General features: G+C 49.1%; 13 protein-coding genes across 13 annotated transcripts; 5 read left to right on the top strand and 8 right to left on the bottom strand.

Annotated features, from left to right (window-relative positions):
• Positions 1–66: 66 nt before the first annotated feature.
• On the top strand, positions 67–591 carry Bathy06g03970 (predicted protein; the record flags this gene model as incomplete). The annotated part of the gene is made up of 1 exon (XM_007512327.1): positions 67–591. The coding sequence occupies one exon, from the start codon at positions 67–69 to the stop codon at positions 589–591; it is 525 nt and encodes a 174-aa protein (XP_007512389.1).
• Positions 592–901: 310 nt separating this feature from the next.
• On the bottom strand, positions 902–2,698 carry Bathy06g03960 (unknown protein; the record flags this gene model as incomplete). Its single annotated transcript, XM_007512334.1, has 1 exon — positions 902–2,698. The coding sequence occupies one exon, from the start codon at positions 2,696–2,698 to the stop codon at positions 902–904; it is 1,797 nt and encodes a 598-aa protein (XP_007512396.1).
• Positions 2,699–3,656: 958 nt separating this feature from the next.
• Positions 3,657–4,712, bottom strand: Bathy06g03950 (60S ribosomal protein L8; the record flags this gene model as incomplete). Its single annotated transcript, XM_007512398.1, has 2 exons — positions 3,657–4,422; positions 4,681–4,712. 2 exons carry the CDS (start codon positions 4,710–4,712, stop codon positions 3,657–3,659), a joined length of 798 nt encoding a protein of 265 aa, XP_007512460.1.
• A 455-nt stretch (positions 4,713–5,167) lies between these two features.
• Bathy06g03940 (predicted protein) lies at positions 5,168–8,562 on the top strand (the record flags this gene model as incomplete). The annotated part of the gene is made up of 2 exons (XM_007512784.1): positions 5,168–8,502; positions 8,538–8,562. 2 exons carry the CDS (start codon positions 5,168–5,170, stop codon positions 8,560–8,562), a joined length of 3,360 nt encoding a protein of 1,119 aa, XP_007512846.1.
• Positions 8,563–8,616: 54 nt separating this feature from the next.
• Bathy06g03930 (predicted protein) lies at positions 8,617–10,185 on the bottom strand (the record flags this gene model as incomplete). The annotated part of the gene is made up of 1 exon (XM_007512608.1): positions 8,617–10,185. One exon carries the CDS (start codon positions 10,183–10,185, stop codon positions 8,617–8,619), a length of 1,569 nt encoding a protein of 522 aa, XP_007512670.1.
• A 242-nt stretch (positions 10,186–10,427) lies between these two features.
• On the bottom strand, positions 10,428–12,422 carry Bathy06g03920 (viral A-type inclusion protein; the record flags this gene model as incomplete). The annotated part of the gene is made up of 1 exon (XM_007512456.1): positions 10,428–12,422. The coding sequence occupies one exon, from the start codon at positions 12,420–12,422 to the stop codon at positions 10,428–10,430; it is 1,995 nt and encodes a 664-aa protein (XP_007512518.1).
• A 370-nt stretch (positions 12,423–12,792) lies between these two features.
• On the top strand, positions 12,793–18,081 carry Bathy06g03910 (transcriptional regulatory protein RCO1; the record flags this gene model as incomplete). Its single annotated transcript, XM_007512708.1, has 1 exon — positions 12,793–18,081. One exon carries the CDS (start codon positions 12,793–12,795, stop codon positions 18,079–18,081), a length of 5,289 nt encoding a protein of 1,762 aa, XP_007512770.1.
• Positions 18,082–18,184: 103 nt separating this feature from the next.
• Bathy06g03900 (beta-Ig-H3/fasciclin) lies at positions 18,185–19,219 on the bottom strand (the record flags this gene model as incomplete). The annotated part of the gene is made up of 1 exon (XM_007512500.1): positions 18,185–19,219. One exon carries the CDS (start codon positions 19,217–19,219, stop codon positions 18,185–18,187), a length of 1,035 nt encoding a protein of 344 aa, XP_007512562.1.
• Positions 19,220–19,345: 126 nt separating this feature from the next.
• Bathy06g03890 lies at positions 19,346–20,246 on the bottom strand (the record flags this gene model as incomplete). Its single annotated transcript, XM_007512280.1, has 2 exons — positions 19,346–19,951; positions 20,232–20,246. 2 exons carry the CDS (start codon positions 20,244–20,246, stop codon positions 19,346–19,348), a joined length of 621 nt encoding a protein of 206 aa, XP_007512342.1.
• A 173-nt stretch (positions 20,247–20,419) lies between these two features.
• Positions 20,420–21,409, top strand: Bathy06g03880 (unknown protein; the record flags this gene model as incomplete). The annotated part of the gene is made up of 1 exon (XM_007512696.1): positions 20,420–21,409. One exon carries the CDS (start codon positions 20,420–20,422, stop codon positions 21,407–21,409), a length of 990 nt encoding a protein of 329 aa, XP_007512758.1.
• A 130-nt stretch (positions 21,410–21,539) lies between these two features.
• Bathy06g03870 (unknown protein) lies at positions 21,540–22,304 on the bottom strand (the record flags this gene model as incomplete). The annotated part of the gene is made up of 1 exon (XM_007512757.1): positions 21,540–22,304. One exon carries the CDS (start codon positions 22,302–22,304, stop codon positions 21,540–21,542), a length of 765 nt encoding a protein of 254 aa, XP_007512819.1.
• Positions 22,305–22,655: 351 nt separating this feature from the next.
• On the bottom strand, positions 22,656–23,572 carry Bathy06g03860 (photosystem I subunit III; the record flags this gene model as incomplete). The annotated part of the gene is made up of 2 exons (XM_007512304.1): positions 22,656–23,318; positions 23,567–23,572. 2 exons carry the CDS (start codon positions 23,570–23,572, stop codon positions 22,656–22,658), a joined length of 669 nt encoding a protein of 222 aa, XP_007512366.1.
• A 588-nt stretch (positions 23,573–24,160) lies between these two features.
• On the top strand, positions 24,161–24,832 carry Bathy06g03850 (predicted protein; the record flags this gene model as incomplete). Its single annotated transcript, XM_007512686.1, has 1 exon — positions 24,161–24,832. One exon carries the CDS (start codon positions 24,161–24,163, stop codon positions 24,830–24,832), a length of 672 nt encoding a protein of 223 aa, XP_007512748.1.
• Between the last annotated feature and the right edge of the window lie 19 nt (positions 24,833–24,851).

Here is a 24,851-nt window from a genome sequence, read left to right as displayed (position 1 = left end):
AGAAAGTCACTTCATTGAAAATCCGCGCAGCACACACAAACACGCACGAACATATCAACCGAGCAAATGGCCGCCACTCTCCGCCTCCAAAAAGAACTCAAACTCCTCCTCAAATCTCCCGAACCCGGCATCGTTGCCAAACCGTCCTCCTCCACCAATATTCTCGATTGGTACTTCCTCATCGACGGACCGAAAGACACCGCTTACGACAAAGGAAAATACTTGGGCAAAATTCTTTTCCCGAAAGATTACCCGTTTAAACCACCCGGCATCATCATGTCCACGCCGTCTGGGCGGTTCGAACCGGGGAAGAAAATATGCATGTCCATGTCGGATTATCACCCGGAAACGTGGAACCCCATGTGGTCGGTGTCGAGCATTTTGAAAGGGATTCAGAGCTTCATGGCGGACAACGAGATAACTGCCGGAAGTATTCGAACGAGCGAACAGGAAAAGAAAAAGTTGGCGAAAGAAAGCGTCGCCTGGCTGGTGAGAAACGCGCAGTTTAGGAAAGTGTTCGCGGAATTAATCGATGCGATGGAAGAGGAAGAGAGGAAGAGAAAAGAGGAGAATAACGAGACGAACGAGTGAGGTATTGGGGCGTCGCCTTTGTCTTCGGAAAGAAGAGGCGACGCCGAGTTATTTTCAATGTTCGTGATTGTTACGGCATTTGTAATTCTCTTTTTCGCCTGGGCTATGAAAATCACCGCGATGATTGCGTAGTCACAGTTGTAGTAGTCGTAGTAGTCGTAGTAGTAGTATAAGCAGCATTAGTGAGTGAATAGAGGGAGAAGATTAAATAGATGACGCGACAGCGGAAGCCAAAAAGATACAGTTTTTTCACGAGAAAGTTACAAATAAATCAGCGTATATATTATATAGTTCACAATGAAACACACATCTAACAAGTTATGGAGTTCTTGAGCGAAGTTAAGACGTCGTAGTACTCCTGCAAATCATCCCCGTTCGGAACAGAATTATTATTGTTGCTCGCATTCTTCCCGTTCTTTTTCTTTTCGGCGGTGGCTTTCTTACCTTTCACGTTCGCAACTTTTTGGACTCCACCACCTCTTGCGACGACACCATTACCGTTGGTGGTGGTGTTACCTTTCGCGACGCGTTTCGTACGTTTACCTTTTGGAACGTTCTTGAACGAATCTTTCGTCGTGGCGTTTTTCGAGCCCAAAGGACGTCCGCGCTTGCGATACATGATATCGACGTCGTCGTATTGAACTTTTGGTCCTCTCGATTTAAGCGCCGATGGTTTCATCATCCCGATTCCGTTTGGCGTGTTGCTATTGCTATTGTTGTTGACATTTATTTGATTGGCTAACATGGCTTGGTTTTGATGCGCGTTCATAAACTCTTGCCCGCCCAGTTGATGCTGTTGAAAGGGCACGCCACCCATACCTCCGTACATCCCCATCATGCCGTGTTGCCGTTGCTGCAGTTGCTGCTGCATCATCAGTTGATACGCAATCTCCGGGGAAATACCGTTGCCGTTGTTATCAAACATAGCCGGTGGCATTGGAGGGAGCATACCCATGCTAAGTGCCGCCGCTATCGGGTTGAACTGTTGTTGGTCGCCTCCGCCTTGTTGTTGTTGTTGCATTTGAAACATCGCCGCCATCTGTTGCTGCGCCATCATCGCTTGCATCATCTGCGCCATAGCTAATTGTTGATGCGGTACCATCTGTACATTGCCATTGCCACCGTTAATCATATGTGCCATCGCTGCCGCCGCTGGATCGTTGTTAGTACTGTTGCTATTCGCCGGTCCGGGCGGCTCGGCGTTTTGCTGCTGCTGCTGTTGTTGCTGCATCATTTGCTGCGCTAAAATAGCGTTTTGATACTCCATCGGCATCGGAGGTAACACGCCATTTATACCACCAACGTTTTGCTGCTGCTGTTGCATCGACGAGGGATCTAAAAACTGCTGCTTCTGGTTATGCATCATCAAAAAAGGATTCCCGATGTGCGCCGCGTGCTTCTCGGCGGCGGCTTGATTGGCCGCCTGCGCAGCCGCTTGCTGCGCCGCCTCCGCCGCGGCTCTCGTGATGTCTTCCCCGCCACTATTCGTGGTGTTTGAAATCGTCGCCGGCGTTTCCTCTTTTCTATTATTAGTATCGTCGCCTTCTTCTTCTTCTTCTCCTCCCTCCCCCGCTCGCGGCTTCTCTCCTTCTTCCGCGGCCTCGGCGGCGTCGCCTTCCCGCTCTTCCGTCTTTATCTCCCGCTCTTCTTTCGTTTCTTCTTCTTCTTCCGCCTCGTCTCCTTCTTTCACCCGTTCGTTTTCTTCTTTCGTCGCGTCTTCTTCGCTCGTGTTGTTGTTGTTGTTGTTGTTGTTGTTGATATTTTTATCCTCCTCTTCTTTTTGCTTTTTTTTGTCCTCCTTTTCCTCCTCCTCGGCTTGCTCGTCGACGTCGTCGTTCACTCCTTTTCCTTCTTCTTCTTTCAGAGGAGGTTGTTGCTCTCTCTGTTGGTTCAAATTCGCTTCGACGACGACTTCTTGGTTTTTCTTTTCTTTCTCTCCGTCGTCGTCGTCCGCCGTCGTCGCCATCACCGCGCGAACGCGATGTTCACCGTCTTCGTGCATTTTCGCGCTCTGCGCGTATTTCCGGTTTTGACTTCGCATCAACTTTGCTTTTTCCTGTGCCTCGTGGCGACTCGTCGGCGCTCCTTTTTCTCCACCGCGCTTCATTTTTCCTTTTCTTCGCTGGATTAAAAGAGAGCAGAAATATTTATTTTTCTCTGTTTTTTATTAATGCGGACACGCAATGAAATTGAATCGTTGTCGCGCGTACCAAAGAGCTCTCTCTTGCAAAAAGTTTGATCTCAGCGATGAATGTCGCAGATAAAACCTCGTTCGATTCGTTTCTCGAAAGAAATCGGACTTTTCTCGATCGCGCGTTCGTGTACGCGCGCGTTGAATTTGCTCAATTTTTAGTCGAGCTGGCTTTTGATGTCGCAAAGGGCAAGAAACCACACACCACGTTCGTTATTATTATATTTTTATTCAAAACGCGCAGAAGAAGTACGATCAAATGTGCCTTCTCGCGACTCGTACTCCCGAAAGATTTTCGAGTACACTTGAATAAACGTACCTCTTGCGTTCGAATCGATCGTTTTTAAGGTAATCGATACTGCGTAGTCGTCTGTGCAGACAGATAAGAGCACGCGCGCAAACGATTTAAAAAAGAGTGACGTATGGAAGAAACCGCCGCAAAACATAAAAAAAAGGACAAAAAAGTTTCGATTTCGAGATTTTTCTCGAGATGTTTTTGAGAAGAAAAATATCGAAGACACTTTGGGCTCAAATTTTTATATAAGAGAACTCTGTAGGTACGAATACGTACGAATACCGAGAAAAAGAGAGCGTAAAACCGGAGTCTTCTGAAGTCAATGTAGCAAAACGGACTGCCGAACGACGCACGGGAGTGTATAAACTCGACTCGAGATCCGGTAATTAACGTTTGCAAGGAAAAGGAGGAAAAGGAGAAAGCGCGCGCGCGAGCGCGCGACAACAAAGTCAAAAATGTAATAAGGGCTAAATTGAAAATAATTCCAAAATCTATTTCTCTCTCTCTCTCTCTTTCTCTCTCTTTGTGTCTTTAAGATACATCTTCTTTACCATCAAGATAATCGACAAACAAAAGCTTTTAATCCTTGCCGCCTTCCTTGGCCTTGGCGGCGAGAATACCGGCCACGCCGCGGAGTCTACCGGTTCTTCTCGCGGCGATAAGACCAACCTTCTTACCCGCCGGCGCGTCACCACGAACAGTCGAGGAGTGACCAATGTGCTGGTGGTTACCACCACCGTGGGGATGCTCTACTGGGTTCATCGCAACACCTCTCACCTTCGGCCACGAGTTGCGTTTCACTCTGTACTTGTGGTACGCGGTACCCGCCTTCAACAAGGGCTTATCGCATCTACCACCGCCAGAGATTTGACCAACGGTCGCTCTGCACCCACTCGGAATCGTCTTTTTCGCGCCAGACGGCAATTTAATTCTAGAAAATCCAGTCTCCAAGTTGTGGGAGATCAAGATGCAGTATTCGCCAGAAGCCTTGGCTAACACTCCTCTGTCGCCGAGTTTGGATTCGACGTTGCAAATGATCGAACCTTCCGGCATGGCGGACACCGGCATGATGTTACCGACAACCAACTGCGCCTTTTTACCGGCGTAGATGAATTGACCGGTGTACGTGCCTTCCGCCGCGACAAACAATTCCTTTTGGTGCGCGTAGCGTCTCGTGTTGCGAAAAGTAACCTTTGCCAACGGCGCGCCGCGTCCCGGGTCGTGGATGATGTCCGTCACGACGCCTTTGATGTACCCGTGTCTTTCGGCAAAGTCCGCGGTTCGGTGCTTCGCCGCGCCTTTACGCGTGTGCGTGTGGGAACGGAAAACCGATCCTTTACCCTTACTGTAATATGATTTGAGGAAAGAAGGGAGAGAAAAGGGTGAGCACAGAAGAACAAACGAGAGAGAGCTGGAAAGAAGGACTTTAAAAACGACCGCCCCTGGGCAGACAACTGCGCGACATTCGATTTTTGAGATGATTTCCAACCCAACCGAAACACGACGCGAACGCGGAACGCGACAAAAGATCCACCCGTTGCGTTCAAACGTCTCGTTCGCACGCGTTCGCGTCCTCTTTTACCCCTCTCGCTCGCGCGAACACCTCCATCCAGGTATAATTTCGACCGCGCACATTGTCTCCTCTAGCCCTCGTTTTGGGAATAGAGGCGAAAATGTGCGTAAAAAAATTGAACCACAGCGCGCGCAGTTCAACGCGAACGTCCATCCGTCCACGCGTCCCGCGAAATGAACGAAGAAACGATATCTCTAACAAACAATCAGAGAGAAAGCGAAAGACGCAAACTTACCGGCAACCTCTGATAACGCGACCCATTTTTGTTTTTAATGCGTTTAGTAATGAGGAGAGAGCGTGCCACAAAACAATGAGAGACCCTTTCGTTTGCACCAAAAAAAAGTAGACGCACGTTTCAAAATCACTCGAATGTGATTTTCTCTCTTGACTTTTTTCCGTTGGTTCGTGTTTTTTTAAACGCGTCAAAGACAGGTAGAGAAGCGCTTCGTGTGTTACGAGACGAAAGAAGACAAAGAATACGAAGCGAGAGATACTCACAACGCGACGGTCTTTTGCGATGAGGAATAACAACAACACCGAGTACGACGACGACGAAAACGAAAACGAGGAGGAAAACAAAGTCGAAGAAGACAAAGAAGAAGAAGAAGATGCTGTGTTGTTTTCTCCCGATGATGATGATGATTTTCAACCCGTGCCTTCCGCGGTGAACACTCCCATGAATGCGTTTCAGAGAAGAGATCAAAGATACGAAGAAGAAGAAGAAGAAGAAAACGAGGACCGAGAATCGACGTCGCCGATGGTTTTTGGACGCGGTCGTACTCATGAGAGCGACGCGTCAAATGGACAGGATTTTTTAGCGCAGACGAAGAAGAATCAAAAGGACGATTCGGCGAAAGCGTCGCCGGATGGTGCTCGAAGCGAAGAAGGAGAGGAGGACGTCGAAACCGCCAAAAGTGGTGGTGGTGAGATGGAAGATGAAAACGTGGAGATGAAATCCCCGCTGGCGTTTTTGTTTCAGAAAAACAAAAGGAGAAAAGAGAACAACAAGAACAACGGCACGCCGAAAGAGTACGACCGAGACTCGTATCGCCACGGCGCCATGTGGGCGTCGATTGGTTCGCCCGCGTTTCCTCACAAGAATCAAAGCCGAGTGATGAATGCGAATAATTTCAACAACGATAACAATAACGAGAATAGCGACATTACCACCGGTATGGACGATACCAACAATACCATGAACGACGCCGAGAATAAAATGAATAACAATAATAATAAACAAGTTGAGTTTGAAGACGCCACGGAATCGTTCGGAGGTTCAGCCGGAAAAGCCACAGATTTCGGCGTGGACGAGAAAATAAACAATCGCAATCGTGCAAAGATGCGCATGTCTTTACCAGCTAACCTCGCGCAGTCTGTCGCGAGTCCGCTACCAATATCGAAGCGCGTTTTAGACCGCATCGAGTGCCTCGGCCCAGAATTAGCGCGAGTGCAAAAGATCATGCTTTTGACGGGCATCTTCCTCGACTTTTGGGGGAAGTTTTCGTTGGTCAGAGAGTTGAGACGTTTTTCCGTGACTGCCTCGTGGTTATGGTTCTCCCTCGTGTTGATTTTCTTCCTCATCTCGGGATGTTTGACGACGTCCTACTGGCTCTTGCACTACCCGATGCCGGAGAAACCGGCAAAAGAGGACAAAGAAGCGAATGCGGTGGTGTTTGGGTACACAAAATACGACTTTAAAGTGTTTGTTCGACGTTTTGGTGCTATTTGCGCAGCCTGTCAGCTTGGGACTGCGTTTGCCGCGTGGAGAGCGTTGAGAAGCCACGACGTGCGTCAGCGCAAAGCGGAGATGGATTTGCGCGGCATGCAACTCGTTGATTGCATTTTTCTCTCTTTACCCGTGGCTACGTTGCAATGCTACATTGGCATGATGTGTTCATCTCCATTTGCCACGTGTCCAGACAGAAATGGTTTCGATTACGTTTTATTCTCCGCCGTAGCTGGTGGTTTGCTCAGCGGGACGCTATGTTTCGTTTCCTTGGATTTGCACGAAAAGCCGCCGGCGTATTCTTGGCGCGAATATTGGGGCGTGCACAAAGCGCACTTATCAGAGATGCTCGCCAAGTTCAACTTTAGATTCTTCGAGCTCACGGCGCGCGTGGTGACGATTGGTCTGTTCGCATCCGTGTGTGGTGCCTGGGTGTTTTTGGTTTTCTTCGTGCACATCTTGTGCATCATCGGTTTGATGCGCATCAAACTCTCGGGCGTTCCGGACAGAAAGAAAATCTGGAGCAAGTTTGTAGAGTTGAAAAGCGTCGAGTTACCGTTTCAATCAGCAAAACGAATCGCCAAAAATGGTGGCAAAAAGAAGACGATCCGAATTCCAGTTTTAGACGACGTGAAATTGCTCGTGTGTTGCTTGATTTGGCCGCCGAGTTGTTTCGTTTCAAACTCAACCGATAAGAAAGGCCGATTCTGGTGGCGTTCGACGACTTGTCCGAGGAAGACATTCTGGGGATTAACTCGCGAAGACGCATTGATTCCGTTCGTTTTAATCTTGATGCTCTTCGCGCTCGAAAATGGTACCATGCTCGTTGTCGTTACGCACGTCGCGGTGGACCATTGGTACAGATACTTGGGCATGGCGACGTTTATTAACTTCATCTGGCTCTCTTCGGCAGTCATTTGGATATCGTCGGCGGCGTTGTGGAACCCGTTCACACCAAAAGGCCCACCGTTGGCTTATCCAAGCGCGAACGTCGCGGCGCCGGAAAACTATCGACTTTCCTCGATATCTTCTTTCAAGGATAAAAAATCTTCGATGGGCGGTAGACGTTCGGGAGTGAAGCCTTTTGCTCGACGCTCGAGAGCGTGGGTCTCGCCGACCGCATCGCCAGTAATTGAAGTCGATGAGACTGGGAACAGTAACAATAACAACGCTTATGGCGAGAATATTGACGAAAAGTTCAACGCTGCTGCGGCGGAAGCGACCACGACGTCTCCGATTCACGAATACGACAACAACACTCATCGCATCGACACTTTTCGCGACCATGGTGTCGTAGAAACGATGAATGAACGCGCCGGCGATGAAGAAATGGCTATTGTTCGTTCGCCAGACGTCATTGTGGACATCAATAACACTGCGTACAAAGTTGAAGACTCGGCTGGGGAAGAAGAGGATGAAGATATGGAAAGCTTCCAAACGAACGAACCGTCGGCGTTCGCGAACATGATTGATCGAACGGGCGAACACGAAATGCTCCGGCGTTCGCTACAATGGCAGCGTGCGTCTGAGGAAATGAAGAAATCAGTCACGGACGTCAAGATGAGAGCTGAAACGGATTTAGCCGCGGCGCGAGCGGCGATGAATTTCTTAAATAGAGAAAGTGTCGAGTCTGCCCAAGGCGAATCGGACAAAAATTACGCCGAGGAGGAGCAGGAAGAAGATGATGATGACGACGAGGAAGAAGAAGAGTTAAACCGAACCATGAGTAGCGACGCGTACATCGAATCGATGCAAAAAGGTAGGATGACGAACGAAGTGACCGGCGATGCGTACGTGGATGCAATGCGCTCTCCGGGAGGATCCATTGCGAGCGACGGAAACTCGCCGCTTGGAAAAATGAATAGCATGAATAGTCCGAGAGAACAAGAGCAAGAACGCGGGGAAGAAGAACGAGAAGTTGCCGACCCGTGGGGTTTCGACGAAAATAAGTTGAAGATTGAAAACTCCGTCGATGTTGACGATGACGATATTGTGAACAACGAATCGCCGACGACGTTTCCGAGCCGAAGAAACTCTGGTACGTTACAGACACCCATGTTCTCTCCAGTTGCCCAACAACCGAAATACGCGGACGAAGACGAAGATGAGGAGACGAAGCAACCAAAGTTCTCGCCGAGATTGACGAGAGCGCAATCGAGAGCGCAACGTTCTGCGAAATACTTTAAATGATTACATTTTTTAATAACTAAGAATTAATGCTGTATGCTTGCAATCATAATCTAAAACTCGTCTTCGCGCGCGGTGTCGCCATACTTTCGAACGCCATTTCGGATGCGAGCAGTTCGTAGGACGCGACTATTAGCTTCATCGCCCAATAAAGACGGAATTTTTTCGTGCATTCGCAACTCGTGCGACGCGTCGTCAAGCTTTTCAGCGAGCTGACCAACCTTGACGAGAACGTTCGCGGCGCCTACTGCGACAACGGAGATTGCACCGAAAAACATTGCCGATACTCGACGAGCAACCGCTGGTTTCTTGTAATTGAGATATGCGAACCCACCAAAAAGAATGGCAAACTGTGCCATATCTCGAGCCGGGTCCGGAGCGTCCACGTCCTGTGGGAACGCATTCAAGTATTCGTCGTGCGCATGTCGTTCCTCTTCTTTCGCGAGCATGGAAATGAGAACGTCGCTCTCTGACTGTTTACTCGTGTCGTTCAAACGAGTAAATATCCTCTTGATTCCAGGAACGTGTCCACTCCCAACTACGCCAACAATCTTATGAACTCCCGGTCCTGCCTGTTTTGCCGCTCTGTGTAAAGAATGTGCGAGTATGACGTCTCTTTCGTCTAAAATCGTTCTTCGGACATCTTTTTCTGTTTCGCTATTCGACGCGTCCAAGAAAACGCTACTGCTAAACGCCCCTTCGCCTTTGAACCCTTCCTTCCTAGTGGACTCTATAATTTTCCGAGCGCACTGTCGAACTACTTCTAAATCTTTTGCACTAATCTTCGTAGTTCTCGATGATGATGACGACGAAGTTTCTCCTCCATTTCGATCGTTCAAATCCATTTCCTCCTCCTCCACTTCTTCCTCCTCGTCGTTTGCTTCGCCCGGCGGCAATGCCACGTTCATTCCTGCGCTCAAAATCCTCTTCAAACATTTCAGCACTTTCGCGGGATCCTCGCACCCGTATTTTTCCGCGACTTCGCGCACTCTTTCCTCTGGATTTCTCAGCGTCTTTTCTTTCTTCGTGTTCTCTCTTCTCCTTCTCTCCTCCCTTCTCTTCTCTTTACTCCCGTACCGAACTCGTTGCATCACGCGCGAAGCGGTAACCTCTGCGCTCCTATCACCGAGAACGACCAACGCGCCAATATCGCCCGCAACTTCGATTGCTTTCGTGAACTCATTCCCTGCCGGTGAACCGACGATTAATCCGCCCAGTTGGTACACGAAGCCCGGAACGTCTTTCAGATTTGACATCACGAACTTGAGCGCCGAAGGAATATCTCGAATCTTTTCAATCGTTTTCTTCAACACCTCTCGTTCGCCGAGCGATCGATTGAGCAGTAACTTCTCCAACCGGTTTTTGTCGAGCTCGATGAAGATAATCTCTGGCCGTTCTTCCCGTATGATTCGTTCCGTGGTTTCCGCGGAGTCTTTAGAGACGTGCGCGGTGCCGACGAGAATGACTTCTTTTCCATTCGAAGAAGACAAACGCAAGACGCAACGTTCGAGGTCAATCTCAGCGGGCGTACGAGCGTCGAAATCGAGTTTAAGTATCGGCAAGCCTCCGTGGGTGGTTTCAAAGGTGATCTCGGGAGGGGAATTGGCGGAGGCGGACGTCATGCTGATGATGCGAGAGGGCTTCTCGGCAAGGGGAGGGCGTCTCTTATTGTGTCGAGTCTAACTAACTTTTGTTTATTGTTTTCATCACGTTCATATTGCTTTAAATAATATTTGCACTAATAACATACAGAAGAGAACGCGAACAATCACCCCTCTCTTCTGATACTACCTACAAACTACGCGAGGACATACTACTATACTACGTGATGACTAAACAGCATCATCATTACTAAATGAACGTTTTAAGGCGGTGTCAACGCCGCCGCGGGCTGACTAAAATTTAACTTTTGAGGCGTCGCGGCTGCGGAAGGCGATTTGGTATTCGGGTTCTTCGACGCCGACGCCGAAGCGGGCGCTTGCGCCGTCGTCGTATTTTTCTTTAACGTGGAAGTCGAACCCGTGCCTTGGAAACGAGACATGAAGCCGTTCAAGTTTTTCTTGGCATCGTTCACGGCGCGCAAGATTGGCGGCGTTTCCATCGAGTACGCTCCGACTTTCTTTTTCATATCTTTCAACATGTTCGCCAAGACGTCGCGTTCGTATCGAACGTCGGCGAGAGTCGACTTCAACGCGTTCTTTTCGGCTATTTGGCGCTCCAAGTTTGGAGCAGAAATTTGCGTGTTCTTCAAAGCTTCCTCTGCGTGGTCGAGTTTGAGTTGAAGCGCTTTCATTTCTTCTTTCGTTTCCTCGCGCGCCTTCTCGGCGTCCTCGGCGCCATTTAAGGCAGCTTTTGAAGTTTCGTTTGCAACTTGAACGGCTTCTTTGGCAACATTCAACTCGTTTCGAATGGACTGCATCTCGGCAAGCGCGTCTTTTATATTCTTTTCGAGCGATTTCACTTCCTCGTCTCGCGTGGCTAATAAAAGTTCAAACTTTTCCGTCGTCTCAGTTTTCTCCACGTTGGATAAGTCCAGTTGCGCTTTCAAATTTGAAATCTCTTTATCTAGTTCAGCTACATGGTTTTCGCTTTTCATTATAGTATCGTCGGTGCTTTTCTTTGCGCTCGCGCGTTCGTTTTCGAGTTGCTTTCGCGCATCTTCCAGCGCTTTCTTGTTGGATTCGATTTCGCTGGATAGTTTCGATTGAACCGCAGAGAGCTCCAAAGTAAGAGCATCCATATTTTTCTTGTGTTCGGACTCGCTCGCAGACTTATCCTGCGTCGATGTTGAGGCGGTCGATTGAAGCGTCTGGTTTTCTTCTCGTAACTTGCTTTCCGAGGCCCGAATCGTTTCGATTTCAGCTTTTAATTTCTCGTTTTCAGTCTTCACGCTTTCAATCTCTTTTTTGAGCGCTTCTTCTTCGCTCTTTTCTTCTTCGCTCGAGGTTGGTGTTACAGCTACAGATGCAGCAACAGATGCATCGGCGAGCACTTTTTCTGTTTTCGCCTTCTCCTCTGCGACGCTCTTCTCTGCCGCAACCACCTTCCCTCGCTCCGCTTCTAACTTCTTCCGCAAATCTGCAATCTCCTCCTCAAATTTTCCTACGTCTACTTTTACGTCACTCTCCGCCTTCATCTCTTTCTCTTTCGCACGTTCTCTTTCCAGTTGATTCACTTTCGCGACTAAATTCGCCACTTCCGTTTCCCTCGCCTTCTCTCGCGCCTCGCCTTCCTCCTCCCTCGTCTTCCGCTCGGTTTCCTTCGCAGCGAGCGCATCCTGTTGCTCCTGCCAAATCTTCGCGCTCTTCACCCTCAAATCCTCCTTCTCCCGTTGAATTCGTTCTACATCTTCTTGCAAATGCAAAACAACTTTCGCGGTCTCGTCGTGTCGCATCTGCGCGTCCACCAGTTGCTCTCGCAATCTACGCATGGTTTCCTCGTCTTCTTTCGTGGAATACTGTTGTTGCGTGGTATTCACACCAATCGTCCTCGCTCTTCGCTCTTCCTCCATCGCGGCGAACGCGATCGGGCTCGTCCCTTCAAAACTGCTCTTTCCGGGAATCCCGGGACTTTGTCGTCCGTACGACGAGCTCAATCCATTGTTGGTGTTATTAGTATTAGTATTCATAGTGCTTCCATTATTCGAACGGTTCGCAGTCGACATCGTTCCAATTTGTGGAATCTTCATCGTCGACGTCGTCTTCTTCACCGTTTTCGCGACGAACGCGGAGGATAACGCCGACATTTTCCCCGCCTTCTCTTTCATCTGCTTCACTTTGTCGCCCATCGCGAACGTTTTTACGGATGATCGTCCTCCGGGTCCCCCTCCTCGGTCGTGCGTGTCGTTTTGATGCGCCATCGTGTGATGTCAAAGTCTCTCCAAGTCGCGTGAAGAATAAATATTGTAACGGACTTTTCAAAAATTTTTTCCTTTTGTCTTCTGCGCTTCAATATTAGGGTTTAATACCCTAAATAACAAACTTACGCCATTTTTTGAATTTTTTTCTTCGAATCGCATCACAAAAATAATATCTCTCTTACTACTAAAGAGGAACTTCATTCATTCGCGCGGTTGTTGCGAAAGTTCTTTTCTCTCTCTCTCTCTCTGAATCTCTCTCTCTCTCCCTTGTTGTTCTTTGGATTGATTGCATCGACATCTCTCGCGTTTTGATATAATAATAATCTCTTTTTCTTTTCTATTATATATAATACGGACGAGAAAAGATTTAATGGGCGGATTTGTGATTCCGAAGCGCGAGATTGCGATGGAAAACGACGCGACGGAGAAGACGATTCAGACGACGACGACGCGGGAAAACGGAGAAGAAGAAGACAAAGGAAAACAAGAAGAAGAAGACAAAGGAAACGCGAAAATGAGCAGCAGCAGTCCTTCTTCTTCTCCGTCGTCTTTGAAGAAAAGGAAGAAAGATGTGTCTGTGAAAACGCCTCCTCCTCCTCCTGTCGAAGAGACGAAAGAGGAAGAAGAAGAAGAAGAAACGCAAGAGGAAAAAGAAGACGAGATGGACGAAGATTTCCACGTTCGCGATGTTGACGCGACGACGCCCTCTCGCATGCACAGACCGAGAAATTCCGCGCAGAAGAGAAAACTGGAAGCTTTTGGCGACGGCGCTTTGAACGGCGCGGCGGTTGACGAGGACGATGTCGAAGTTCCGGACGATAAGGAAGCGACGATGAGAGACGTTCGCGCGGCGGAGGAAGGCGGGAGGGTTTGTTCGGCGGAGACTTTCGATCGGAACGATCCGATAGAGCAGTTAGCCGAGCTCGAGAGGTTTATCAAAACGAGCGGGGGTGAAACGCCGGAATGTTTAGAGGGATGGAGCATATACATGACGTTTCGAAAACACGGCGCGAGTAAAGGACAGCCGGATTTGAAGATTTACCCGAAAGACGGGTTCGTCGCGAAAGATAACACGAAAGATAAAGCGTTTTATAGAAGTCGATTAGAGGTGTGCCGAGCGCTGGGGTTGCAGCCGGCAAAACCGGAAAAAGTGCCGAAGAAACCGAAAGTGCCGAGAGTGCCCGCGGAAAAGCCTTTAACAAAGACGCAGATGATGGCCAAGCCGACGAAATTGATGAGTCGAAAGAAAGCGATGGAAAGCATCGTCAACGGCGTGGCGGAGAGAGAAGAGTGCGAGATAGATAAGGTGGAACACAAAACGAACGAGGTAGGATTGCGCATCGTGACGCTCGGTACGCGTGGCGAAAATGGTAGCGAGAAATCGACCAAGTTTTTAAAAGACGCGGACGGGATGATTTGGGCCGACGGGTACGCCGCGATTTGGACGTATACGAAAGAAAACGGCGATACGCAGTCGTTTAGATGTTTGGTGAATCGCGACGAAAGCGCGTCGGATGAGTTGATCGAGTCTGTAGTCGAAGAGCCGATGGAAGGGGGAGATGAAGAGAAGAAGGTAGAGGCAGCTGCTGTTGCCGCGACTGAAACTGTCGTAGTTGTACCGTCGTCGGCGGAAACGCCTTTGGAGGAGAGAACCGAAGAGAAGAAGGAACAGCCGACGCCGGCTGTCCCGACCGTCACGAGAAAGCTCGTCGCGCACGTCGGCAAGGCCAGATTTGTCATATCCGAGGGTCAAAATATTCTCGCGGAATCGAATTCTCCCACAAAGGCTTGGACGCAATTCGCGAAATCTATCGACCCGGAAATCGCGGCGCACCTCGTCGACCCTTTCGCTACGAAAGATTTCAAAGTCCGCGTCGCGTTTCAAGCCAAATTCGCGAAAGACATTTACGACACGGTATCGAGCGAAACGTTACCGTTTTTACAAGAACGATACGGTATCGATGAGTACAAAGCTATTTTGAACCGCGAGTATCTCAAACAGACTCGACAGCTCGTCTTTGATCTAGAAACGTCCGAGTATCGAAGGAAAATCACGAAAGAACGCGTCACGAGCGCGGAGAAATACGACGCCCGATTCAAAGAAGATCAACGCGATGCCGAGGAACGCGCGTGTGATATCGCGTGTGCAAAGTTGGCGGCAAACGTGGTCTCAAACGTGGTAGAAACTGGGAAACGCGCAAAACTTGCGAAAGATATCGCCGACGACGAGAAAAAGTACGAGTGGGACGCGGAACGTCTCGCGCCTAAAGACGCCGTGCGCATCGAGCGCGAAAGTAACAAAGAACGAATAGGATTATCCACGGCAATTCGTAAAATTGCGAGATCCAAGAAATTTGAACAAGAGCGTGATCGTAAGGCGGAGCAAAAAGAGCACGATCGCAAACAGCGCATGTTGGAGAAAGTCAAAGAAGAAGAAGAAAAGAGAAAGAAGAAACAAGAAGAGGAAGAGGAGAAGATCAAACTGAAGGAGAAATCGCAATGGCTCGGCGGATGCTTTCCGAAGCAAGAAGACGAAGAGGATGGAAAATCGATCGCTCCTGTTGAAGCGAGAGTACAGTCGAAAGTGGACTCGTTCCTCGGCGAAGATGACAAGCACGCGGTCGGCTTTTTGTTGGAACTCTTCACGTTTGCCAGACGGTTTCGAAAAGTGCTCTTCCCGGGCAAAGGTTCCGCGGACAAGTTTATGCCAAAATCGTTCAAGGTGTTCGTAGACGCCTTAAAAGCAAAAGTTCCGAACGAAGGTACGAAGCGTTTGATTATAGGCATGCTGAACCCGATTATTCGCGACGTCAGAGATTCTACCGACGACAACGGAGCGTACGCGCTGACAAAAATCGCTGGCCCGATTAACGAAGTCCTCAAGGAAGGTGGCTCTACTAGCAAGAAAACCATTGGAGAAATCAAGGAAATGCTGGCGGAAGCTGACAGTCCACTCAAGAAACAACTCGCCTTATTTGACGAACTTTTGAGCCGATCGTTTGAAGCCCTCGCGGCGCAACATTCCGCTGCACCTTCGTACGAACGTCAAGCGTTTGGGTGCATCGCGCCGGAAGCCGCGGACGCTTTTGTCAACGCGTTTTGCCGATGTCGAGCGGATCCGGAATCGTTTAGAAATCTCACTCTTGACGTTCAAAACAAGGCGGGAATTACGAATACGTACCACGGTTTACGTGCGGCTCCTCATCAGTACGCGTGTCGAGCCCCTCCAGCGCTCGTGGTTCAATCTGAAGTCGAGGCCGAAAGAGGCGTCGAAGTCGAAACCTTCGTAGCTTTGACCGCAACGAACGATACGGAACCCGAACGAACGAAACAAAGAATCGTCGCGAGTGAAATGTGTGATATGGATCAGAGTAGTGAGCGTGTATTTTTGATTCGAGACGCGTTACGTTATGTCTCGTGGGATCCAATCGTCAAGCCAGGATGCAAACGCGGCGACATTGCTTCTGCGAAAGGCGAGATTTTTTTGAAAGATATCGCCTCCTTTGACGCCAAGTTAGAAAGTGGTATTTTCGCCATCTCTGCTGCGATTAATACGCGAGCGACGTCGACCGGTAACCCGTCCAAAGACGAACCGAACGAAGACAAAGAGTGGTTGCGCTTAGTCAAGATTGAAGGTAAGAAAGTCGCCGAGGCGACGGGGAAGACGTTATCGCTTGAATCCGGAAAAGGCAAGAAATTGGTTGCCTCTGCCATTGATGGTGCGATTGCGAAAGCGACGAAAGTCGGGCGCGACAAATTTGTTGCGGAAATTGCAATCGAAGAAGAAGGAGAAGAAGAAAAGGAACGCATGGACGTCGACGGAGAAGAAGACGATAAATTAAACAAGCGCGAACTCACTCGCGCGGTCTGGGAGGAAGGCTGCCAATCCTGCGGTATGGACATGCATGAAGGAGGTAAAGGTGAAGTTCTCTTGTGCGACGGATGTCCACGCGAATTTCATAAAAGCTGTCTCAATCCGCCCGTGGATGAGAATGAAAAGCTTCCGGACACGTGGTTTTGCCCGATTTGCGTGGCGAAGAAGAACGCAATCGAGACCTCGAAAACGAGTTGCGAAATGATAACGCCAACTTCGTTCACGCGAGTCGCGGAAGGCTCGCAACTCGGTGAAGCGGCAAAAAAAGGTACGATGTTTACGAACGAAATGTTAAAGTCGAAATCGTTATCGAAAGAGGCGAGGATTCTCTTGTCGCAAAAACTCAAGCGATTCGCCGAACGCTTCGATGCGGACGGTTGGACTTCGTTAGCTCTCGAAGACAAAATCGACGCGTTGAAGATCTTAGCGGATTTGCTTTTGGATACCACCGACGCGCGAGATGAGATCGATAACAAGGCACCGGAAGAGCTGAAGAAAAAGAACCAGATGCTGGACGAACATCGCAAAAGCTGGGCGGCGTATCGCAAAGGCGAAAACGTCGGCGGCGGTAACTTTGCCCGAGTCAAAACGTTTTCCACCGACGAAGAAGAAAACAAAAAGATCACCGAGTATTTTGATAAGACCGGCGAGTACCCAGACTCTCGTCTAGCATGGCAAAAGCGGTTTAATCAGTTGGAAAAGTCGAAAAGAGACAATGGTGTGACTCGATTAGAACCCATCGGCGGCGACCGAAACAACACGGCGTTTTGGGTACTCGAAGACGAGGAGCTTGGGAAGAAAGAAGACTCAAGCGCAATCATCATCGCACAAGCCGCGGGCGCCGGTGGTGGTTGGGGATGTAACGAGGACTACAACGACGACGAGGAAGAAGACGACGAGGAAGAAGATGGAGACGCCAAGCGAAGCTTGACACCGACGACGGCGAAGATGCGAGGCTCGGACGCGCTCAGAGTTTCTGAAAAGGAATGGATGGTACTCGACGCAGATTCTGTGAGAGAAACCGTCATTCCAGGGTTGAACAAGCGCGGGTATCGCGAAGGGAAGTTATGGCAGCAATTAGAAAAACGTTTTGGTGCCAAGAAGGAAGGCGCGGAGGATGAACGAAAGGAAGAAAAAGAGGAAGAAGAAGAGAAGGAAATCACGGCTTGGGACGTTACCGAAGAACACGAGTTAATTGCCTCGAAGGTGGATAAGAAATCGTTACTGAAGTGCACGAAAGAGTCGGCAAAGTCTTTATTCCTCGACATTCTTAACGATCTCCCCGAGATGGCCTACGACGCGTACGATGATCCGAGTCGTAACAGCGTCGTCGATACTCGAACGAACGCTATACGCGCTCTGGCCACGCAGCCGGGATCATCAGATAACGATGCGATTCCACTAGCGACAGCTACGCTCGCGTTAGAATTAGCCATATCTCCTTCCTGGTTGCACGAATCGTGGGGCCGCTTCACGCGTTTCTCCCCTGTCCTCCGCGACGCGTCTTTCCCGTCCATTTGGTTCCGGCTTAAAAATTTGAAGAAAGCTATCAAATGGAACATGGCCAAGCGCGGCGGTCGCGCCGGTGGCCGATTCCGTCCGGAAGATTTTACCGCGGTTCCTGATCAACGCGGTGCGAGAACGAAAACCAAGCTCAATTATAAAGTCGACAGTTCTAGCGACGACGACGACGCGTTCCACATAAAAGAAGGATCGAAGAGAGTCGTTGGCGGAGAAGTTATTCCGGCGAAAAAACGAAGGGTCTTCATTGAAGACACAGGGTAATAAAATATACGCCGAGAAAGAGAGAGAAGAAGAGAGAGAAAAATACAAAAACGCACGTACGTAGTAGCCATTAATAATAATTGTATATCAATTTCGGTCAATTTTAAAACAAAGCAGAGCCTTTAAACAATTCGACCAAGAACAGCGCGGTGCATCCGACCATCGCCGCTCTTCCGTTCAACTCCTCGACCTCCGCGGTGAACACCGGTTGCACAAACTCTGGAATCGGCGACCCTTTAAACACAAAATTCCACGTTCTCGAATCTTTCATCGTCTTCGGGTTACTCGTGTACCCTTCGTTACTGGACAACGCCGGCGCAAACGACGCCAACGTCCACACGAACGCCGTGTGCAACACCTCGCCAAAGTTCTCGCCAAACTGTTGCGCGATGCCGTGCCCGGTGGTAATCTCTCCATACAAAGCCACGACAAACCCGAGCATGGCAACTCGCCCATTCAGAACTTCCGGAGCCCACCCAGATGGTTTCGTCGGATCCGTGCTCAGCGCCAAAATATCCTGCGGTGACTGCATGTCCGCCGGTACCGAAAACACCGGCGTCAGCACCTCGTCGACGACGTGTACCGTCACGCCGCCGCACGAAACGTCCGCTTTCGACACGTTCGCCTCTCGCACTTCTCTTGTCGTCAAAACTTTCCCAGCACTCAGCGTTTCTAATTCCTCTCTCGACATCACTTCCTCGCTCGACATCGCCGAGGACGGGATCACGTGGTAGCTTAAAATATCCGCCAAATTTTCTCTCGTCAACATCTGCTCTCGACTCAAGCCTTTCTTTTCACAAAACTTCTCGAACGCGGCGTTCGTCGGCACGAAAATCGTCCCGGAGTCCATTGAACTCACCGCGTTTAACATGTCCGCTCTCGAAACCGCTTCCACGAGCGAGGAAAAGTCCGAATTTGAAGTCAACGTTTGGACTAAAGCGTCGTTCTTCTTTTCATTCGTAGCGCTTTCCGATGATGATGTCGACGACGTCTCGTCGCTCGCCGTCGCCCCGATTGAGGCGGCTTTACAGCGATACGAAGACAATTTACGAGACGAAGAAGATGAAGTGGAACATTTAAACAACCCTCGTTCGGTACTTGACGAAGAATACGCGATGTGGCGTAAAAAAGAGGACATATTGCGCGTACAATGTGCGATGATTAATGAAGAGACTTCTATCCACTTTTCTCTCTTAAGGAGGAACTCGCGAGCGTAAATACAATAAGAACACGACAACTAAACTCACTCTCTCGAGCGGTGTTCTCAACAGCACCCGCTCTTATTACTCCCACTTTTATTCACGACGATAGTATCCGGCAAATACACTTCCTCCTCGACTTCATTTTTCAAAGCGTTCCTCGCGGCGCACTCGAACGCGTCTTGGACGTTGCTATCCTCCTTGGCGCTCGTCTCGAAATGAGGGCACTGGTTTCCGCTCGCCGCGCAAAAGGACAAGGCTTTTTTTTCCGACACCACCCTAGATTGGCCTCCGTCTTGATCCGTTTTGTTCCCGAGGACGATGAATGGGAAATTCTCCGCGTCCGCCGGGCTCGCTTGCGCGAGAAACTCCTCTCGCCAATTCTCCAAGTTTTGAAAGCTCCTCTCGTTGTTCACGTCGTAGACCAAGACGCAACAATCCGCGCCGCGGTAGAACGCCACCCCGAGAGATTGAAATCGCTCTTGTCCAGCTGTGTCCCAGATTTGCATGGTGACTAAATTCTCGTCGTCTATTTTTACTTCTTTCGTGAGGAAGTCTGCCCCGATTGTCGCTTTGTATTGCTTCGAAAACTTGCGGTTCACGTATTGGTTCATCAGGGAGGTTTTACCAACACCGGAGTCGCCTAATATTATGAGCTTCAGAAGCGTTCTCTGTGTATTAATAATATCACATAAAGAAGAGGAAAAGGTATTTAGTCACAGAAAAAGGTGCGCATCGCGTCGCGTGGAAAGAGAGAGAGAGAGAGATGTGACCCTCGAGAGGTCATCCGCGTTTGCTTTTAGAACAACACCATCAAAAAGTTCCCCGCGGGGAAAGAGAATTGAGATTTTCCTTTCTCTCTCTCTCTTCTCAAAGAAGAAGACCAAAAAAGAAAAAAAGAGAGAAGACGAGAGAGTGCGTCGTCGTCTCTCTTTTAAGAGAGTGCATTACCTTTCGAGCGCTCATCTCGTCCGGCGGTGGTAAAGGTGGTGGTCGTTTCGTAAGTGACTGCTTGAGTGAATTTTCCTTCTGTTTTCTCTACAGTTTTGTTTAGGGTTTAGTTAGGGTTTACAACCCTAATTTCCTGGCTCTCATTTCGAAAATCTCTTCCCTGCGCTCAGACAAAAGCCGCTCTCGAGATGACGACGAACGAAGCAGACGACGACGACGATATCGATTGCGAGGAAGAGGAAGAGCTTCTCAGAAGAGACGTGGATCGTCTGCTCGAGGAGATTGCGTTTTTGGAGGAAACGTCTTCTTCTTCTTCTTTAAGATACGGTGAATTGGAATCCCGTTTGGAAACTCTGGAACAGAACAGGGTGAGCATAGCGCGGAGGATGACGACGATGAAGAAGAAGAAGAAGAAACAAAGCGGGAATAATAATAACGACGACGATTATGGTACTACTGCGTTCTCCCTCCTCTCTTCTCGAATCCACGAGGTCGCGGAATACGTCGATTCGGCGGTGAGAAACACCGTCGTTTCAAATCAGAGGAAAACGAGAGAGGAAAATATCTTGAGAGAGTTGGATTTGTTCGTGGACGGCGACGAAGACGCCATCGAGACGAACACGATACGCGGGAAAGAAGTAAACGAAGAGAAGGAAAACAGAGTGGAATGGATACGAAAATTCGGGATAGAGAATTCGATGATGATGAGTGGAGGGAAAATGGACGAGGAGGATTTGAACGCGGAGCGGTCGTTGCGCGCTTTCGAGATGAACGACGACGAGAAGGGCGGTGTTCGTAAAAGCGGAAAAGAGAAGGGCGTCGTGTTTTTATTAGATGATGATGTAAGAAGAGCAAAAGAGGAGGAGGATTTGGAGAAAGCAATCGAGAAGAACGTGCTGAGTACCGTGGACTTGGCGATTAAACGCTTAGAAACCGCGAGCGCGGCGATTGCGAAAGCGACCGCCAAGAATAGCAAAGAAACTGGCGGAGCAGCCGGGATATTCGCGACGGCGATATCAAACTTCTCCGCGTTACCCGTTTGGCAAAAGAGGGTCGTTGGTGTGCTCGCCTTTCTCGGTTTCTCTTGGATTTTAATACTCAACGCGATGAATAACGACGAGAAATCAGAGTTTGAAGAAATCGATCAATCTATAGCGACGACGGCGAACGCTTCTTAACTTATCAAATTTTAGTAGCACATAGAAGAATTGTATTTTATATAGCACATAGATATGTATCGTAGATAGATAAAATCACGCGACTCGCACCATCATATTATATAACATGTGAACCCCTCAAAAACAACTCTTAAACCTTATCGTACTTATCAACGCTATTAAACAAAACCTTCGCGTCTCGCGATAACTCCAAGCTCGGTAAGTTCGACCATCCGTCTTTGTTCGTCTTGACGACAAAAAACGAACCGAACGCCCAATTCACAAAGGCTGCGCACACCACCAATGCAATCAAAAACGCCCCCGCGTGTCCGTGAACGTGCATTCGATGACTTCCGTCGTACTCCTCGTCGAACATCTCCTCTATTCTCTCCTCTTCTTCCTCTTCGTTTTCTTTCTTAATATCCTCCGGTATTCCGCCGATGCTCCCAGCCGTCCCTATATCCATGCTCAAATCCCCCGCTAAAATCGCCGCCGTTTTCGGTGAATCCCCGTTCGTCCCGTCGTCTTGCATTAAAAACTCATCCTCCGCGGTTAACACATTCTCCGGCGTCTCCCCGACTTCCGTGTAATCGTCCGCTTTCCCGGAGCTTCGCGAGAGCAAGCCTTGATTCGAGACCGAAGCGAACAAATTTGATGCATCCATCGCGGTCTCTTCTCCTCCTAAACCTCCTCCCGCGCCATCATCGAAACCATCGTCCTCACTCATCCTGCTGCTCTTTTTCTTCTTCTTCGCCTCGACGAGCGAAAACGAGGACAAGAAAAGCAGCGACGAGAAGAAGAACAACAAGAAGAGAAATGATGATTTTGACGCGATTCTTCGTCGTTCTCGTCTCGTCGTTCTCCCTCTCGTAAACGCCGATGATGATTGAACAGAGGAGCAAGAAAACGACGACATTATTCGAACACTCGCAACACTCGCAACAACACTATGTGAGCTTTTGATGAAAACTGTTTTGGGTTTAATAGTAAGAGTAAAAGAAAATGAATGAGGAGGAACTGAGTTCTTTTTGAAGGGAAAAGGTTATCCCATTTTAGAGGATTTATTATAATATACGTGCGCGATACAAACTTGTTTCGACATTAAAACTATTCTCCTAAATACTCCCATTATTCGTTGCGGCAGTAAACGCTCTCTCTCTCTCTCTCTCTCTCTTATGTGTGTTTGTTTTTTCTTCTTTTTCTTCTTCTTTTTAAATACTACGCTTTCTCGTCATCCATAGCGTCTCGAAGAAAATTATTGTATAATTTATCTCGGGGAGACGGTGATTTCCGACTCCGGCGCGGTCAACTCACCCTTCTTCAATTCAAGACCAGCCAACAACGGCCAGGCGCCCGCTTGCCACATGCAATCCAAAGCCATCGGGACGTCGATGATGATTTCTCCGTTGGTCGGCTTCGCCGTCAACTTGTTCTTCATGACGTACGATCTCCCGGCGTAGCCGATCCACCCGGCTGTGTACAAAAAGCCGATACCCGGGATGGCAAACTCACCCAAGTGTTCCAAGTTCCCGTCGACGATCAAGTGCGGTAACCCGTCCGCGCCGCACAATAAACCAGCTTCGCCGTAGTTCTTAAAGCGTTGGTTGGTTTTGTCGATGGTCGCTTGCAACGCCAACGCCGGCGCGGATTCCGGATCGTACTTCTTCATGCGCTTTTCGAGACCTTTGACTTCCTTCTTGTTGTTCTTCTTGAAGGCGGCATTTTTCTTGCACGGCGTCAAGCCCGCGTACGGTTGCACGTCTCGAGCGAACGCAGCGTCGGCCGGGATTGTAGCCGCGACGATTGCCGCCGCGACTAACGCGGCGGATTTCTTCGCCGTTTCCGAAGCGTCGCAAGAAATAGCCTTCGCAGAGGTTTTCTTGGTGGATTTTTCCGCCTTCAAGTTGCTCGTCGGGGAAACTTTCAAAGTCTGTTTTATAAGAGATATAAAGAAGAATATTTAAGAATACGGTGAGTGAATCGTCCGCGAAAAGCGAGCGCGAAAGCATACTGACAGAATCCGATGCGAACGACGAGATGAAGGCGGTTTTGAAACCGGAGATGATGAAGAGAGAGAGAGAAAGAGAGCGCAACGAGTGCGCGCGCGAGATGATGCTGATCTTTCGGGGGCAATTTTGAACCCCTTCTGTGCGATCAAAATCTCGCCTCTCACGACACGCGCATCGATCTCTCTCTCTTTCTCTCCTCTTTGAAAGGTTTCAAAGCTCGAGGGAGAGGGACGAGAGAGAGAGACGAGCGCGGGTTGTTTCGGAGAGAACGATTTCGTCTTTCGACTCTCTCTCTTTGAACGCTTTTCTTCAAATTTCTTTTCTCATCAAATCATCATCGCACTCGAACAAAAGCGAACGCATTTCTCTCTCTCTCTCGAGAGAAAATGTCTCGCGTGCGTTGTAAAATTCCAGATACGAAATCCACGCCAAAGCGCCTTCACGCGAACAAGAAAACAAAGCGAGAGCGACAGTATCGTACCGTTTGTGCGAGCGAAAACATTTTTATTATGTGTATGAGTTTCTCTTTACGTGCGTTAAAGCGTGTGTGTTTATGACGTTTCTTTTACGCGCGCAGAGAGACAAGGAGGAGATTATATTTTCTTTTTCCGCTCCGAAGCGAGAGAAGTCGTTGATACGCTTTTTGGAGATTCGAGGTCGAGTAGGGTATAATACCCTAAACTGAATGTTTGTATGTTTTCTCACAGGGGAGACATCGAGACACACGTCTCGACACAGAGAGACTTTTGCGCGCAGTAGAAAGATGACGTCTTTGTCGAGAGGAGAAGATGAAGAGGAGAGGAAAAGGAGAGTGGCAAACGCGGTGCCGAAAACGTGGTTGGAGAAAACTGCGCTCTCTGTGAGTGATGATGCTTTTAGTAAACGTCTGTTCGTGAGATGCTACGCGTCACATTTGGAAATCGAAAACAACGAGAACGTCAGAGATTGGATGTACGCGCTGACGGAAACGAACATGCGAGAGATGTACGAACAGACGTGGGGATGGAACTCGTTGGAGAAACGGAGAGAGTTGAGCGATCAAAACGCGAAGTTTGTTTTGGTCTTTACTCGGGAGATGAAGAGGGGGGAGGAGGGAAAGGAGGCAAAAGTGGCTTTGAATACTACGGACGAAGACGAAGACGAAGAAAAACCGGTGGCGTTCGCACACTATCGATTCGAGGTGGACGACGACGATGTCGCGTCGGTGTACATATACGAGTTACAGGTGGAGCAAACGATGAAACGGTCCGGGTTAGGAAGGGTGTTGATGCGAGCGTGCGAAAAGATAGGATGCGCTTTAGGATTGAAACACGCGGCGTTGACGGTGTTGAAAACGAACCAAGCTGCGAGGAGCTTTTACGCGAAGATTGGGTACGAGGAAACCGATCACGCGCCGGTGGATGCGCACTACGTGATCATGCGGAAACGAATTTAGTTATTATATTTAGTTTTAG

This window comes from Bathycoccus prasinos (genome assembly GCF_002220235.1).
Source record: "Bathycoccus prasinos genomic : Chromosome_6".
NCBI classification, from domain to species: domain Eukaryota; kingdom Viridiplantae; phylum Chlorophyta; class Mamiellophyceae; order Mamiellales; family Bathycoccaceae; genus Bathycoccus; species Bathycoccus prasinos.
Note: the sequence above shows the minus strand (reverse complement) of the source record. Positions and strands in the feature narration are given on the sequence as shown.